The 18,672-nt window shown below is 43.4% G+C and overlaps 1 protein-coding gene across 1 annotated transcript in view; it reads right to left on the bottom strand.

Moving 5' to 3' along the window:
* Positions 1-18,672, bottom strand: part of LOC145413007 (uncharacterized) — a 468,549-nt gene that overhangs the window by 179,298 nt on the left and 270,579 nt on the right. The window contains exon 20 of the mRNA XM_080282828.1: positions 12,860-13,003. Within this exon, the coding sequence (XP_080138954.1) occupies positions 12,860-13,003 (144 nt within the window). The remainder of the gene's footprint in view (positions 1-12,859; positions 13,004-18,672) is intronic.

Here is an 18,672-nt window from a genome sequence, read left to right as displayed (position 1 = left end):
TTGATTTATATACCGCAAATCTCAATTACTTCTGCTGACTAAGCATTGTAAGCTTACAGTCTAAGGTACCATTCATTGTTTCTTGCTTTCCAGCAGCTATAGAAGTTATAATTTGGCACTTTTTTTTTTTTTTTAAACACTACTGTCTCCTTAAGTCAAGGGGCGTCTGATTAGGGTTTTTATGTCCTAACGAGACGCATGTCTTATTTGCATTCTACTCTTAAACAATAAATAATAAAAGAATAATTGATCATATTTTTTAAAATAAAACCTTTTAGCTATTTATCCCCCCTGCCCCCAATTTCTAATCTGGTACAGGCTGACAACAACAATGCAATGAAAAAAAAAGGTGTGAATAAATGCGTCTGCACCGGGCAGTCTACTCTATGCACACACCATAGTAGTGGACGGACGCAAGTAAACAGTTCAGAGGAGCAGTGATAATTGAAGAAGCAATAGAAAAGAGACAAAGATGCAACAGTGCAGCAAAGAGACAAAGGTTGAAGGGAACCAGTAAGGGGAGGAGAGTTAATGAGATGAAATGCCTTTGATTCCACCTTGTTGAGAAGAGCTGCATATGGGGAGCCTACCCACAAATTAGAGCTGAACTCTACACAAGGACAAATAAAACCCATCTATAGTGTCAACAACTGTGTGAGGGTAAAGAAGGCACAGAGTCAGCTTGGCACACCTAATCTCTTTGAAGCAGATTTTACGAGAGGAAATATGATCTTTCCAAGACGAATCCTGAGAGAATGAAACCCCATGTATGTTTAAACATGAGGCAGGATTGAAACGAATATTGTTAAAATATTAGAGGATACTCCATAGAAGATTCTGACGGGCTGAAGTAACAGGGCTCTTGCTAACTGCAGATGGTTGCGAGCCATTTGGCTCCTAAGGTTTCAGATTTACGAGCCAAATAAATTTTTAGTAGCCAAACAGACTACGAGCTGAAATATTTTACGAGCAGTAAATATATTCATTATTTACACACTGTGAATTGTGACAGCTCCTGTGAGAAGAGTGGAGAATTTGCAAGATAGTGAGAAAATGGCAGAGTATAAGAGTATAGCAGAAGAAAGATTGGGAAGGTATGAGCTAGAGCAGATGGAAGGGGTGGAAGATGTATGTAAGATATTCACGGAAGAGATAGGTGCAGCGTCTGAGGTGGTTTGTGGAGTGAGGAGGAGATGCAAGGGTGTGCAAGGATAGCATGGTGGAATGATGAGGTGAAATGAGCTGTGGAACAAAAGAAGAAGGCATATAGTGAGTGGTTAGCAAGTAGAGGTAGGGGAGAAGAAGAGAGAGAGAAGAGAGAGGTATATGTGAGCAGGAGAAGGGAGGTGATGAGACTGGTGAAGGACAGTAAGAAGAAAGTGGATGAAGAGTTTGGGAGGAATCTGAGTGTGAAATGGAGGGATAGTAAGAAATTGTATTGGAAGGAGGTAAAGAAAGTAAGGCAGTGAGAAAGGGGAAATAGTAGGGGAGTGAAAGATAGGAATAATAGATTGTTGGTGGAGAAGAGAGAGAAATTGAGGAGATGGAAGGAGCACTCTGAGGCTTTACTGAATGTAGAGAGTGAGAGCAGTGCAAGTATAAGTGGTTGGGGAATGGCTGGGAGAAGAAGAGATGAGAGGAGGGAGGAAGAGGTCAGTAGGGCGGAAGTAGTGGAAGCAATGAAGAAGATCAAGTTAGGAAAGGCCCCAGGAATTGATGGAGTGTGTGGTGAAATGCTGAGGTATGGGGGTGAGATTGTTGTGGAGTGGATATGGAAGTTGTGTAGATTGGCTTGGGAAGAGGGAAGGGTTCCAGAGGACTGGAAATCAGGTATAATTGTTCCTTTATACAAAGGAAAAGGGGAGAGAGAAGTATGTGGTAACCATAGGGGTATTTGCCTTCTTAGAGTGACTGGTAAAATATATGGTAGAATACTCATTGACAGGGTTAGGCATATGACAGAGAAGCTAGCTGGAGAAGAACAAGAGGGATTTAGGAAGGGAAAAGGGTGTGTAGATCAGATGTTTGTTCTAAGATGTTTAGTGGAGAAGTATCTAGAGAAGGGAAAGAAAGTGTATGCTGCCTTCATGGACTTGGAGAAAGCTTATGACAGAATAGATAGGCAAGGTATGTGGAAGGTAATAAGAATATATGGAGCAGAGGGGAAATTGTTGAGTGCTGTGAAGAGTATGTACGAAGGAGCTAGGGCTACGGTGCGAGTGGATGGTGAGCTGAGTGAGTTCTTTGATCTCAATGTGGGACTGAAACAGGGTTGTGTGATGTCTCCATGGGTGTTTAATATATACATGGATGGGGTTGTAAAGGAGGTGCAAGGTAGGGCAGTGGATGTGGGGGTGGCTCTAATGAATGAGGGTGAGATTTGGAAGATTCCGGTGTTGTTGTTCGATGATGATACAGTATTGTTGAGTGAAGATGAATGGGAGTAGCAAGGTTTGGTGAATGAATTTGGGACAGTGTGTAGGAGGAGGAAGCTGAAAGTTAATGTAAACAAAAGTAAAGTTATGGTGTTTGAGAGGAATGAAGTCACAGAATGTACAGTGAGGTCGGACGGTGAGGATATGGAGAATGTGAGTGCATTCAAGTACTGTACTTGGGTAGTGTGATGAGTATGGATAGAACTTTGGGGGATGAAGTGTGTGACAGGGTACAGCAGGGAAGGAAGGCTGTTGGTTCACTGAAAGCAGTGATGAGAAATAGGGAGGTAAGTGTGGAAGATAAGAAGTCACTGCATGACAGTATTGTGATCCCTCCCCTGACGTATGGAAGCGAGACGTGGACCTTGCAAGAGGGGAACAAGTCAAGAGTGAGAGCAGTGGAAATGAGTTACTTGAGAGGAGCATGTGGAATGACATGGAGGGACAGGTTGACGAATGAAGAAGTGAAGGAACGTTGTGGGGTGGATGTGGATGTGGTTGAGAAGATTAGGAGAAATACACTGAGGTGGTTTGGACATTTGGACAGTGGAGAGAATGGAGAATGAAAGACTGACTAAGAGGGTGTATGTAGGTGGGGTGGAGGGAGGGTGAGGGAGGGGTAGACCGAGGATGAGGTGGAGGGATGGAGTTGAGAGGTATATGAGGGAGGGGGGGGGTGAGTTGGGGGGAGGGTAGTCAAATGGTGCGTGACAGAGCGACTTGGAGGAATTTTTGTCTGCAGCCACCCTTTGCGGGATTAGGGCGTCGGGCTATAGATAGATAGATAGATAGATAGATAATTGCTCGCATAATGAGGTTTTAAACATTCACAGTGGCGACAAGGAAAGACTTAATAATCGATCACAACGTGCATTTTTCTTAAGTGAGATTTACTTTTTTTGTAGTTTGCTGGGTTTTGAAGTGGATGTATTTTCTCCTCGCCAAAAGGCGACTTGCATGCAAAACTTGTTCACCAAAATGAAAAAACACTCACATTTGCGAGCTGTGGCTCGCCAAACAAGAGCCCTGTGTAAGAACCGAGTTTTTGATGCATTAAAAACAACAAAATTACTTTTACCCCACTCAGAGATGTAAGCCAAGTCAGACAATAGGTGTGCCAAAGCTTCATCCTTTGTTTGCTGAAGTAAAAGTTGTGACAGATGCAGCAAGAAGCATATGGAAAGGTTAAGAGTGGAGTCATCAGCAAATGAGTGGGTGGGGTTAGATGAACAGCTCTGATGGTAATTATGAATAGATGGAAGAAAGATGGTAATGGGACAGAGTCCTGAGGAACAACACTACTGATAGCCCTAGGAGAAGAACAGTGGCCATCTACAACAGTAGCTACAACCACCCCAAATTGACTTAGGACCTACACACAGAATTGCTATGGGAGAGATGTCTGTCTTTGCTTTGTGTTTCCACCTCTACCAAGAGAGTTTTTTGGGCAAGAAGTAACTGGCAACTCCTCTGGTGTTGGCGGGAGGTGGTGAAACACTCAGCAAGTCACTGCTTGTCCAGAAGCGAGAGTGGGAGTATATGTTCCTGTTGCTCCTAGCTTGCACTTCCCTCTTTTTCGTATGCATTACTGTTTGCCCTGTTATTTTCCTAGAGTTGGATTGTCATGCCTGGAATTTACTGCTCATGGGATGAGAGGGTCTGTATTATTGCATGGAGGCAGGATAATGTCTCTATCAACACAATCTGTGAACGTACTGGACGGGCAAAGTCAACTGTCATGAAGATTCTTGCTGCAGCGCGTGGCCTGCCACCTGATGTCGTACCAGAGCACAAGCATGGTGGTAGAAAGACGACGACTTCCAGAGGTACAGATACGCTTCTGAAGAGGGAAGTACAGTAAAACCTCACTATATCGGACTAATTGGGGCCGAAGCCAGTCCGAAAAAAGCGAAAGTTCGATAAAAGCGACATCAGGAATCCCCTTGGACTTCCTCCTCCTTTTGTTATGCACAGAGGCTTGCTTGTCATTCATGCATTTATTCTCTCTCTCTCTCTACACTGGGCACTTCTAATTTACTTCACATATTTTTGTCTTCGTCATCACCTTCATCTTCGGCTTCCCATTCATTTTTACCTTCACTTTCAATTCACTCTGACATTCACATTCACTTTCATATTCTCTTCCATGTTCATTTCACCTTCACCTTCACCTTCCCACTCACTTTCAGTATCACTCATTTTGAATTTCCCTTACACCTTCACTTGCAACCTTACTTTCTCATTTTCACATTTACCTTTACAATTATTCACTCACCTTCACTTTTGCCCTCCCTTCTTTACTGTCACATTCACCTCCACTTTCACTCACACCTTCACCTTCACATCCACTTTCTCTTTCATCTTCACTTTCACTTTCACCTTCACTTTCACTTTAAATTTTTCTTTCATCTTCACTTTCACCTTCATCTTCACTTATACATTCATTTTCACCTTCATTTTCATTCATTTTCACCTTCACTGTCACCATCTTCACTTTTACATTCATTTTCACATTCACTTTCAACTTCATTTTCATTCACTTTCACTTTCACCTTCACTTCCACCCTCACTTTCACCTTTCACCTTCTTCACTTTTGACTTCACTTTTGCTTTCACCTTCACTTTCACTTTTGACTTCACTTTTACTTTCACCTTCACGCTCACTTTCACCTTCCACCTTCACTTTCACTTTTGACTTCACCTTCACTTTTACTTTTGCCTTCACTTTCACTTTCACACTACCTTCAAAATGCCTTCACTAGCCTTCATTTTTTCATTCACTTTCACCTCTCTCTCCTGAAGACAGAGAGAAGGGGAGGATATATAGAAGGAGTGAGAGAGGAGGGACCAAGGTTATGCCTATCTCCCTCACTTGTTTATGCCAAGGGGACGCCACTTGTCATTTCTGTATTAATTCTCTCTCTCTCTCTCTCTCTCTGTGTTGACTTGGACATTCCATATTCACTTGTGTACTCTTTCACCCTCACTTTTACACTCATTTTCACAGATATTTTCATTTTCAATTTTACCTTCTCTCTCTCTCTCTCTCTGTTGACTTGAACATTCCATATTCACGTGTGTACTCTTTCACCCTCACTTTTACACTCATTTTCACAGTTATTTTCATTTTCAATTTTACCTTCTCTCTCTCTCTCTCTCTAACGGAAAGGGGACAGGGAGGAAGAGAAGGTATGGAGGAGAGAGAGAGGAGGGACCGATGTTATGGTATCTCCTCCGTTTGTTTGTTTATTCGTTTATTCAAAGAGAGGACTGCTTCTGGCTTTATTGCACCTTTCCTGACGCATAAGAATTTCGTCCACTTGGCTCCTCGAGTCCGATAAAAGCGAATTCCGCTATATTGAAGTCTGTTATATCGAGGTTATACTGAAATCAAGAATCCTCGACTGACAGCAGCAGAACTGAAAAGAATGCATCCCCAGCTGTTACAAGACGTCTCAATTCAAACTATCCAACACCGTTTGCAGAAGGAGCTGGGTTTGCCAAGCCAAACCGAAGCCAAGAAACTGCTTCTCACTGACTGCATGAAAGAGCAGCACATTCAGCTTGCCAAGAAGTATGCACACTGGACATCGGATGAGTGGAGATAAGTCGTGTTTTCCAATGAAAGCACATTTCAAGTGTTCCAGGTGCATTCTGCCAAGGTTCGTCGTCCTGCCTCCCGTAGTTGATACGACCCTGCTTACAAGGTGCCGACAGTTAAGCACCCACAATCAGTAATGGTATGGGGGTGTTTCTCATGTGAAATGCGAAGCGGAGGCCTCTACTCTCTTCCTAAGAACTTGATGATGAATGGTGGCTGGACATTCAAGTTCTGAAAGATCATTTGTTAAACTTTTTTGCTATTCATGGGTGTTACTTTTTCATGCAAGATTCAGCTCCATGTCACAGGTGAAGAAAGGTGACAAAAAGGCTTCAGAATAATTGGACTGAGGTCCTTGACTGGCCTGGCAACAGTCCGGATCTAAGTCCGACAGAAAACTGCTGGGCAAAGATGAAAGAAAATCATGGCAGAGAAGAAGACACCCAATCTGGACATCCTCAAGACTGAACTGACAAATGTTTGGTGCAAAGAAATGAGTAGCGCCGCGGAAGAAGAATCCAAGTGCCCTTTTTAAAAAATGGCAGAAATCGCTCCTAAAGTTTGCCTTTAAGAAATGTAAAAAATCTCAATAATCAACCCTACGATTTTTATGTTTCACATATCAAAATAAACCTTAAAGCATCAGCTTCATAATGGTATGAAAAAAACTTATGACTATACTTATTTAGTAATTATTATTAATTAATAATACCAATCATGTGCATGAAGAGTTCAGCTAAATGTCATCTTTTCCTGCAAAGAATGATTAGAGACATGATTATAACACTAATATTAGGGGTACTGTACTTACCACACTGGAGTGACTTGACTGATGAATGTTGATTCATCCCCCCTCCCCCCTCCCCCCCATCCCCCTAGGATTAGTTGCAATAATCAAGCAAGTCGTTATCCTCATCAGGGAGGGCGACGTTGTGCTCGACTTCACCAGCTTGAAGGCCCTCATAAAAGGCTCTCTTGTCATCTGGCATGAGGGTGAACAACCTATGAAGATCACTGAGCTTGTCTTCCGTGAGCTGGAGGGGAGCGTCATACAGGGGTGGGAGGGGGACGGCACTCAGGTTGAACCTGCCACGGGACCAGGCTCCTCTTCCCTTCATCAGTCGGACCTCGATGCAGTTATTGTCAGTCCCATAGTCTGACTTGATGATGAAGCCTTCCTTGTAACTGATGTGGAAGAGAAGCTTGCGGGCATCTTTGAATGTGCTACCTGGTGCCTGACGCTTGGTGATGTGGTCCTTCAGCACACCAATGTTCAGAAACATGGCCTGCTTCATGCGCACCACTTTGTACCCCCGTGACACAGACTGTGCAATGTGGTAAGCATAGTCATCTGGCGTATAGAGGTTTGGCACACGTCTAAGATGCCTCTCAATATTGCCAAACGTGCAATCGCAGGCCATGTAGCTATGGCCTGGCACCAGGTAAACATGGTTGATAGAGATCAGGCGCCTGGAGTGGAGTTCACGGAGGTAATACATCACCAAGTTAATGTTTTTGTTTTGGCCAGCACAGTTATCTGAGACGACCACCAGCTGTGAAAAGTCGTCAATGCTGCTCTCATGGTCTATCCAGTGTTTGATGCAGCTTGCAACTTCACATGACCCCCACTTTCCTTGTGTCTCATCCCAAACGTACATAGTGCTTGTGTTAGTTTTCAAGTTGTGGATGCACAGGTTGTAGGTCCACATCTTTCGCTTGTAGTAAGCAACACTAGCGGTGATCTTGGGAGTGGGTAGAGTCTGTTGTAAGTTAACACAGATTGCACGAGTCTCAGGGCCATTGTCTGATGCAAGCTTCTTCAGAAAGTCCTGTGCCAGTGCCTTCTGTGCTAACCGCTGGTGTTCCTTTTTTTGCCGGGTGAGATTTTCTATTGCAGCCTGATTGCCAGTTTCATTTGCAATACAGACGTCAAAGGTGTCACAGGTGGTGCAAGTGTCAGTGCGTGGTGGCTCAAAAGAGATGTTAAATTCCTTTGTGAACACATCGGAATAATAATGCATGCTCACTTTTCTTCACCAGGATAGATGTCATGCAGCCACTCCATGTGCGACACATACAGCTTTTCAATGGTAAGGTGTGACTCCAGGTATTTTCTTTGAGGAGCGTTAGCCCTGCTATAGTGGCATGACATAGCAAGTAGAAGTTTAATGTGCTCCCTCACACAAAGAGCCTTATTCCTGTTTATTTTGTTTGCTGGTTCATGTCGTCCTCGCTGGTCAGGAATAAGCATACCTGTGCTCGTCACCTTACGCAATGCCGTTTTAAGCTGTGTCGTACCAATGGCGTGCACTGCCATGAAACCTTCCTTGCACACTGTAGTCTTCACTTTATCATACACCACACTGTAACGACGGGTATTGTTACGTTTGCTGTGTTCGTTCTTTGTACCTTTCGTTTAACTGATGCCAGGCTAACCATTTTCTGAATGTATGCATTCTGGGCATCATATGACCCCAGAGCCCAAAAATCACTAAATATTTTTTTCACACCTTCATTCGTAACCTTCCCAAAGCACCCATCACGGCAAGGATTACCAATTGCACATGCAGAAATCCCTTTCTTGGTTTTATAACTCGTGTAGGCTTGGCCTAGAGTACGCTTCACCTTGGCCACAACACTGCCCCACTCCTCGACATTTCAAGGCCTATTCCTCCCTCTTCCTTGCTCCACTTCACTCTCACTATCACTCGCGTCACGAAGAACAGCAATAGCTTGCAGGCTATCAACATCACTGCTAGAATCATGAGCAGCCATGGCTATAAAATCCAAAAAAGCACAGATAATCAAAGAGTCAATGTTAATGGCGGCCGAGGGAGAGTGAGACTGAGGCTGTCCTTGCTTCCTCGAGACAGCCGCAGCAAGCTGATTGGCCGCGCGCGGCCTACGTCACGGCATCAGGCTCTGCGCCATTGGCCGGCTGGCTGTGACGGCACAACACGTCATTCCTTTTGACGCTCTGATTGGCTGGCGGCCACCACGCCACCCCGTTTGGTGCTTGGATTCTTCTCTCTCGGCGGTGTTGTACATCCTGTGACAATCTGACATACGGGCTGGCACACGTTGTTATTCTATAGCACTTTCGACCCTATCAGCACAGAGAGAGAAGCATCCATCTCCCACCACATGGTAAAGGATGCATCTGGCTGCCGTTTGAGTGGGAAATCGGGGTTTGGCGGGTGGTGGCGCTTGGATTCTTCTCCCGCGGCGCTACTCAAATGTCCTTATTTTACTTTAGAGATCTAAGTGATTCCATGCCAAAACTCATCCAACTTGTCCTGAAAAACAAGGGAAACATGATTTCATATTAATGAATGGAATTTCATGAACAATCATTGTAATATACTATGATTTCTGTGTTTTTTAGTACCCTGTGGGGGGAGGTCCTAAGTCAATTTGTGGTAACTGTATAAGAACAGCCAGAAAGGAAGCTAGAGATGAAGGCAAAGATAGAAGGATAGAAACCATAAGAGAGTAGTCTGAAAATTAAAGATTTATGCCAAAGTCAATTGAAAGCCTTTGAGATGTCAAGTGCAATGGCAAAGCTTTTGCCGAAGTCCTAAAAGAAGGATGATAAGGAGGCTGAAAGGTAGGTGAGAAGATCATTGGTGGAGCATCCCTGGTGGAGAGAAGATCATTGGTGGAGCATCCCTGGTGGAGAGAAGATCATTGGTGGAGCATCCCTGGTGGAGAGAAGATCATTGGTGGAGCATCCCTGGTGGAACCCATACTGACAATCAGAAAGATGGTTGTGCAAGGAAAGATACTTTAAAATTTTTTCATTATGAACAGATTCAAAAACTTTTGATGTACAGGATGTTTAAGCAATTGGGCAATAGCATGAGGGCTGGGAATGGTCACCCTTCTTTGGGACAGGCTGAATGAGAGCAAACTTCCAGCAAGAAGCAAGGGCACAAACTGAAAGACATGAGCAAAAGAGTTTACCTAGGCAGGGTATAAGCACAGAAGCACAGTTCTTGAAAACAACAAGAGGGACCCCATCAGGCCCATATGTCTTGTTAGTATAGAGGCCAGTGATGGCAGAAATTACAACAATTGAAGAAATTTTAATGTCAGCCATGAAGAAATCAGAGAGAGGAGGTGATGGAGGAACAGCATCAGCATCATCTAAGCTACAATTGGAGGCAAAAGTCTGAGTGAAGAGTTCTGCTTTATCGGTAGAAGAAACAGTTACAGAACAATCTGAAGAGAGGAGAGAAAAATGATGAGGAAAAGTTGTTAGAAAGGTTTTTGGCATGGTGCCAGAAGAAGTGGGAAAAATCTGAGTTGGTGAGTTCAGAGCATTTGGTACGAACAAAATTATTTTTAGTAGGGCAAAGAGCAGAGTTTGCACGATTCTAGGCAAAAACATAAAAGAGATGAGATTCAGGGGTGGACTGACTCTGGTACCTTGTGTAGGCCATCTCCTTGATGCAGACAGCATTAGAACAAATGTTATTAAACCATGGTTTTCTTTGCAGTAGTCACAAGATAAGAGAAAGGAATGTACGCTTCCATGCCCTAGAGAATAACCTCTGTAATGCGCAAGGCACACTCAGATGGTTGTCAGCCATGGCATCAATAATCATTCCAGGGAAAATCAAAGAAGTACTGCCTGAGAGCCTCCCACCAGCAGTTCCAAAGTGCCAAAGCTACTGCTGCTTGAGAGGGTGCATAGGCCTTACTACAGCGATAGGACATGTTAAAGTGATAAGGTTGTGATTAGAGAAGCCCAGCGAAGAAAAAGGGTTAACAGCATAAGCAGATGGAGTAGTTGTAAGGAGAAGGTCAAGTATGTTGGAACTCTCTCCATGGCAGTCAGGAATATAAGTAGGGTGCTGTAAAAGCTGCTCCAGGTCATTAAGGACAGAAAAGATGTAGGCTTGTTCACCATGTGGATCAGTGAAAGGGGAGGATAGCCAAAGGTGGTGGTGAATAATGAAATCCCCTACAATGGAGTTTTCAGAGAAAGGAGAAACTGATAGGATTTGTTTCATTTTAGATGTAAGAAAAAAAAAAAAAAAATTCATAGTCCAATCCTTTGACTGCTATAGATTTACCATGCTGAATAAAGCTACCACATCAGCCACAATTGTTGTTGCAACTCCAGGTTCACCTCATGAACCCAGTGGACCGCAGGAAAGCAATGACAATGAAAGACCCAAGTGTGACAGTACACTGCACTCGCCTAACTCACGGTAACTTCCTTCTGAACTCAAGCCATGAGTTGGAAAAACATGAGTTAAAACACACATTATGTGGAAAAATATATCTGAGTCTGCCATGGTGTTGGGTAGCCTAGTATATCATTACCAGAACCCCTCTTAACACCACTTAACACTAACATCCTGTCTCAGAAGTATGTACTGCATATCTTATAATGATGATAAACAATAATAAAAGACATTACATATCCTAGTGTGATAATAAACAATATTGAAAAGAATTTACCTTAATCCTACTGATGACAATGCTTACGTCGATGAGAGACGGGTAGCGGTTTCGGCACACTAGCCTACAGTGCCTCATGCTACTGCTGCATAGATAACGGAAGCTGTGTCACCGTCGCCGTCATCTGCGTGGGAAGGGCTAGGTTGTGGCTCAGGCTGTTGTTGGTGGGCTAAGTAGTGTGTCATCAACTGCTGGTGACACTGATTTAAATGGCTGTCTTGCATTTTCTTATAACAGGCAACAGCTCTATCAAGATTTAAAACAATTTCATACACCTTGTTTCATTTCTGTCAAGTGCTTTGGTCTTTTCTTTGGCCATATCCACAAATGCAAGCACTTCACTTAACACTTTCATGGATGGATCAAGAGTATCAACCACATTTTCCACATTTGCCTGCCTTTCATTTTCTAGCCCAGCCACATTCTCATTATCTCGGATAATATCACAATATGGTAAAGCATAAAAAAAAGCAGGAAAGCACAAAAAGGCAGGGAAGAAGCTCACACATAGGTGTACACGTGTAGACTAAAAATCCCGCTTGGTATGCCTAGTTGCAGTACTGGACACTAGGCATAGGTGGCTTGGGTGGAGAAAGCATTGTTTTGATTGGCTGCACAAATCACATGGATTGTGTGCTTAAATATGATTAGCCTCCAGTGGTGAGTTGCAGCTACAATATCGTGAGTTAAACACCTCTTGGGAAATAAGTCATTTTCTAGTGGAAAAACATGAGTTAGAGCATTTTCTGAGTTTGGTGATAACGGTGACTTAGATAAGGACACCGCGAGTTAGATAATTCGCGAGTTAGTAATGCGAGAGTAATGCAAGTGCACTGTACTACCACAACGGTCAAGTTACTGTCGCTTTTAAAACAATAGCTTTCAACCCTCTGACTGTTAGACATCTCTCATTCTAAAATAAAATCATCCTGTATTAGCTAAACATGGGCACCTAAAAGCCTCAGCAACTTTTAAGCTCACTTCATCAAATCCATTAACATTCAACCACATAAATCTGGATTACTCCTAAGAAACAAATTATTAATCATACCTAGACAACTGTTCCCCTAAAAAAAAAAAAGAGAAAAAAAAAGTGGGGTGTTAGGGATAGAAAAGGGAGAAATGAGTGGATATTAGTGCCCTGGTTAGATCTGGAGGGTGCTGGGTGGTAGGTGGTGAGGTGACCAGTGTATTGTGTGCATAGTTAAAAGTTGAAAACTTAAAGCTATTTAGAAGATGAGGGAGGAGGAGGAGGAGGACTACAGTAAAAACTTTCTCTTTTGGGATGAAGCTAGAGCTACACCATAAAAGGGTATACAGGACTATAAATTCAGTAGATATTACTGAAACTAACCCACACATCTGAGAGTGTCAGTGTGCCTCTTAAATCCTTGTGGGCAAGGTGGAAGGGACTTGCAGTGGTAGCTTCCTGGAGTGTTCGAACACTCCTCATGGGGTAATCGGCAGGTGTGTTCCCCCGTCTCACACTCATCTATGTCTGTGAAATGGAGGAACATATTTGGTTTAAGGTTATGAGGAAACAGGTCACTATGAAAAAAAGATGGAGAAAATACAACTTATAAAAGAAATTAAGAGGGGAAGAAAAGATTTGTATTCCAAAGGACAGAAATGGGAGTAAAAACTCAGGTGTATGGGAAGTCCTCTTGAGGCAAACGGCACATACAGCTACCACAAATTGACTTAGGACCTCGCCCAACAAGGTATTAAAAAACACAGAAATCACAGTATTTCATAATGTTTGTTCATGAAATGCCATTCATTAATATGAAATCATGTTTCCCTTGTTTTTCAGGACCACTTGGATGCTTTTGGCATGGAATCACTTAGATCTCTAAAGTAATCTAAGGACATTTCTTTGCACCAAACATTTGTCAGTTCCGTCTTGAGGTTGTCCAGATTGGGTGTCTTCTTCTCTGCCACGATTTTCTTCATCTTTGCCTAGCAGTTTTCTATTGGACTTAGATCCGGACTGTTGCAGGGCCAGTCGAGGACCTCAATCTGATTATCCTGAAGCCATTTTGTCATGTGCATGAAAAAGTCGCACCAATGAATAGCAAAAAAATTAAACAAATGATCTTTCAGAACTTGAATGTACTGGCCACCATTCATCAAGTTCTTAGGAAGAAAGTAGAGGCCTCCTCTTCCCATTTCACTTGAGAAACACCCCCATACCATTACTGATTGTGGGTGCTTAACAGTCGGCACCGTGTAAGCAGGGTCATATCGACAACGGGAGGCAGGGTGACGAACCTTGGCAGAACGCACCTGGAACACTTGAAATGTGCTTTCATTGGAAAACATAACTTTTCTCCAATCATCCGATGTCCAGTGTGCATACTTCTTGGCAAACTGAATGCATTGCTTCTTCATGCGGTCAGTGAGAAGCGGTTTCCTGGCTGTGGTGCGGCTTGGCAAACCCAGCTCCTTCTGCAAGTGGTGTTGGATAGTTCGAATTGAGACATCTTGTAACATCTGGGGATGATTCTCTTCAATTCTGCTGCTGTCTGTTGAGGATTCTGGAAGTCATCCTCTTCTTTCAACTGCCATGCTTGTGCTCTGGTATGACATCAGGTGGCAGGCCATGCGCTGCAGCAAGAATTTTCTTGACGGTCAACTTTGTGCCTTCAGTACATTCACAAATCGTGTTGATAGGGACATTATCCTGCCTCCATGCAATGATACGGACCCTCTCATCCTTTGAGCAGTACTTTTCAGGCATGACACCTCGTCTCTAGGAAAATAACAGGGCAAACAGTAATGCATACAAAAAAAGGGGGAGGTGAAAGCTCGGAGCGACGGGAGCATATACTTCCACTCTCGCTTCCGGGCAAGCACTGACATGCTGAGTGTTTCACCACCTCCCACCAACACCAGAGGAGTTGCCAGTTACTTCTTGCCCCAGAAATTCACTTGACAGAGGTGGAAACACAAAGCAAAGACAGACATCTCTCCCACAGCAATTGTGTGTGTAGGTCCTAAGGCAATTTGTGGTGGGTGTATGTTCTCCTGTCTCACACTCCTCTATATCTGTGCATTTCCCTCTGCTCATGACTTCCACTTCTTTAAATGCAATGTATACAGGCATCTCAAAATGAACAGGTCTTGAATCTGTCTCTCTTGTTACATTTTTTAAAATCTTGGAGGAAACAATCTTGCAGGCTTCTGTATTATTTTTTCCTTCCTTGTTGACACAGCCAGGATTTCAGGGGCTTGAATGATGAGCAAATGGATGCATGGCCCATTGGAGTGGGCAAACTTGGGTTGTCTGGATGTTTCTACTCCTCACCCTGCCCTAGGGTGAGAAAGGAGGTCTGGATGATGATGATGTATAAAAGTTAGAAGATGAGGGAAAATAAGAAAGGAAAAGGGAACAGATAATTTGGGGTGGATTTTCAAAGCATCTGGGATGTCAGAAAACCTCTGAGAAAATTACCAATGTGCATAAATTTAGCCATGTGGCATTCTGAACGATGTTACACAAAAATTCTTATGATAAACACTGGTAAAACAACAATATCAGCCATGCAAAGTGCTGACCAATCAAAAAGTGGAAGGCTTCTTCGAGTAACCTCACTGTCAGCTGCAGTGTTGACCAATCAAAGAATGGAAGGTATCTCAATTACTAAACATCAGCCTATGATGTCAAAAATGCCAACACATGGTACCATCAATTGCCTCATCATATCATTGATAAAGGTTCCAACATGCTTGTATGCGTTGGCCTTGGTCATCAAATGACAGCTCTGAAGAAAACAGTTTCTGACTGACTCAAATCAGCTCATATACAATACTGTCTTTTGAAATTTACGTCCATCAACTAATTGGGAAAAAGCAGTACAGTTTAATGAGGCTTGAGTAGCAAACATGCACAGAAGTATTTTCACACAACCTTCAGGAAGATCATTCTACCACTGTTACCAAAATATTACTTTTTCCAATATTACAGTATTTTTACTACATGTTTTACACTCACCATCCACTCACTCAATGTAGTGCTGCTCTCGGGTGTCTGCCCTTTCCTCTCCATCTTTCTTTCCTTCCATTCTCTTGTCTTTCTTTCCTTCATTCTTTCCTTGTCCTTCTGCCTACAGGTGACTTTACACTCCCTCTTCTGTCTTTCTTTCCTTCATTCTTTCCACTTCCTTCAGCCTGTGGGTGACTCTACACTGAGTGACAAGCCAAATGGTTTCCTGTACACCAGGAAACCATATACTACACTGGGTGGTAACCATATAACCAAATTTTGGCGCCTGGTGGTTTAGTGGGTAATTATTGCACTCCAATCAGATTGAACCGGTGAAGGTTTATATCCAAGGGGTGGTTGGGGTTTATTGCTCATGTAATGCCACTCACGGATGAGTGAGGCTGGTCACTCTCATCTTAAATGTCGGGACCAACTGCCTAGCCCCGGGCTCCTACGCTCCTCATGGGGCAATTTAGGATTGGATGATGGATGGATGGATTAACTAAAGTCCATTGCCAATCCTATATACTGCTTTTTGCATCTAATTTCAACTTTGACTTATAGGTACAAGGAAGAAAGGTTGCTGGTTCTTTGAAAGCAGTGATAAGAAATAGGGAAGTGAGCATGGAAGTAAAAAAGCCGTTGCATAATAGTACTGTAATACCAACTCTAACATATGGATGTGAAGCTTGGATCTTGTTGGAAGGCCATCAGTCAAGAGTGAGGGCAGTGGAAATGAGTTATTTGAAAGAAGTATGTGGAGTTACATGGAGAAACTGACTGGCAAATGACGAAGTGAAGGAGCATTGTGGTGTGGATGTGGATGTGATACAAAGCGTTAGGAGAAATACACTGATGTGGTTTTGCCATGTGGAGAGGATGGAGAGTAAGAGACTAACGAGGAAAGTGTATGCGAGTGTGGTGGAAGAGGGGAGAGGGAGGGGGAGGCTGAGGATGAGATGCAGGGATGGAGTGGAGAGGTATATGAGAGGGGTGTGTGAGCTGGGGGTAAGGCAGTGAAATGGCAGGAGACAGGGCGACATGGAAGTGATTTGTAGTAGTAAATGTGGTAGGTGGGGGCGTTCACCATCCACTCACTCAATGTAGTGCTGCTGTCGGGTGTCTGCCCTTTCCTCTCCTCCACCCTTCTTTCCTTCCATCCTCTTCTGTCTTTCTTTCCTTCATTCTTTCCTTGTCCTTCTGCCTACAGGTGACTTTACACTCCCTCTTCTGTCTTTCTTTCCTTCATTCTTTCCACTTCCTTCTGCCTGTCAGTGACTCTACACTGAGTGACCAGCCAAATGGTTTCCTGTACACCAGGAAACCATTTACTAAGCTGGGTGGTAACCATATAACCAAATTTTGGCGCCTGGTGGTTTAGTGGGTAATTATTGCGCTCTAATCGGACTGAGCCAGTGAAGGTTTATATCCAAGGGATGGTTGGGGTTGATTGCTCATATAATGCCACTCAGGGATGAGTGAGGCTGGTCACCCTCATCTTAAATGTCGGGACCAACTGCCAAGCCCCGGGCTCCTACGCTCCTCATGGGGGCTATATAGGATTGGATGATGGATGGATAGTAGTAGTAGTAGTTGTTCCCTAGGCAGTCTGGCTGAACAGCCCCGAGTCCCTAAGGAAGGCCATGGCCGAGACCAGGCTTTCCCACAGCGCTCTCAAGGAGTGTATGTTGTGCTGTTGGCGTAGGTGATTGTGTGTAATGCAGTCTTCCATACTGTGCTTAATAGTATGGGGTGCTGTGTTGCATTCTGGACATGCATCAGCGACAGAGTCGTCCAGCCTCTTCTGGTAACTTAACCCGCGCCGTCCTGGCGACGTGAATAAACGTCCGCACATGATGTGCACTCATGTCCCGGCGACGTGAATTAACTAGGCAACATTGCAAGGTCCCTAATTTGCACAATTTTCAATTTTCGCGAGTGATTTCGCGAGTGATTTTTGGCACGTATACACGGGACACCTTCCTCTATTCCTCTACAAGATGCCAACCAGGGACAATGCCTTACACCGCATAACGTCTCCCCCCCCCCTGCACGCCATTGTCTCGGCAATTCACCTGTTACCAGTGACCTGGCCAATAAAGACATTCAGGGCCAGAGTGATTCCCCAATCGATGACAATGTGGAGGACAAAGTTTACATAGCATTAGAGGAAGAAACAGTCAGAAATGATGATCAGGTAATGTGGGAAAAAAAACGTCATGAATGGTGATGAGTTAGTGAGTGAAACAATGTTTATAATGCCTATATTACTGTTTGAAAACCAATATACTCTTGTACTACATATAAATTCGTACCAAGTAAATAAATAAATACTGTTTATGAGTGGATAAAATAGTTACCTTCCCATAGAACTCATTTTCTTTGGTGCCAGCCTGTTAGAAAACCCAGTCAGGTAGGGAAGTACTCGTACCTAAATCGAGTATTTTAAACCTCAGGTGAGCGATTTCTCTATGAATTTTCGATGTTTCTACCAAAAGCGGATGTTTGAGCCAAAAAAAAAAAAAGGTCCAAAAATGTCGGGACTGGGGCGTACCACTGCCCAGAAAACGTCGGGATGGGGCGGGTTAAGAGGGCTGGATGATGCCCATATCTCAGCCTGGCCAGGATGACCTTGTCCTCACGAGGGAGATAGGATTCGGAGGGGTGGATATCAGGAGGCCGTGCATGCAGCTGTGTGTTGCCTTTAATGAAAGTGATTTGTTTGTGGCCACCCCTGATGGGATTAAGGCATCTGGCAATAGACAGATAGACAAATAGATAGATAGATAGATAGACTTTATGGATCTACTGATGCCTAGTATATATTAAAGTACGGGAGTATACTGTATATGCCAAAAGTTGTCCTGGCTTTCAATTAAGGGCTGTTGCAGTTGTTGGAGTCTGCCATTTGTGTTAGTCAAATGTTCAATCTATTATTATTTTTGATGATGTATCATGCATCACAGGTTCTGAGAAGAGTTTTTCATTTATGCTGGCTTTTTATACGTTCTAAGGTGAATATTATGTTCATAAGCTATAATCTGTCAAAAGTAAATGCAATGTTTGCCCACACTGTTCATTCTACCTCTTGATACTGAAATATTACTTACTTCAATACACTGAGCTTACAACTTTGGTGACAGCCTGTGGCCAGTAATATATACAGTAATACTACCCTCTTT

This window comes from Coenobita brevimanus, chromosome 94 (genome assembly GCF_032717465.1).
Source record: "Coenobita brevimanus isolate Jiangsu-jjx chromosome 94, ASM3271746v2, whole genome shotgun sequence".
Taxonomy (NCBI): Eukaryota; Metazoa; Arthropoda; class Malacostraca; order Decapoda; family Coenobitidae; genus Coenobita; species Coenobita brevimanus.
The sequence above is the reverse complement of the archived record's forward strand: the minus strand, read 5'-3'. Positions and strand labels throughout refer to the sequence as shown.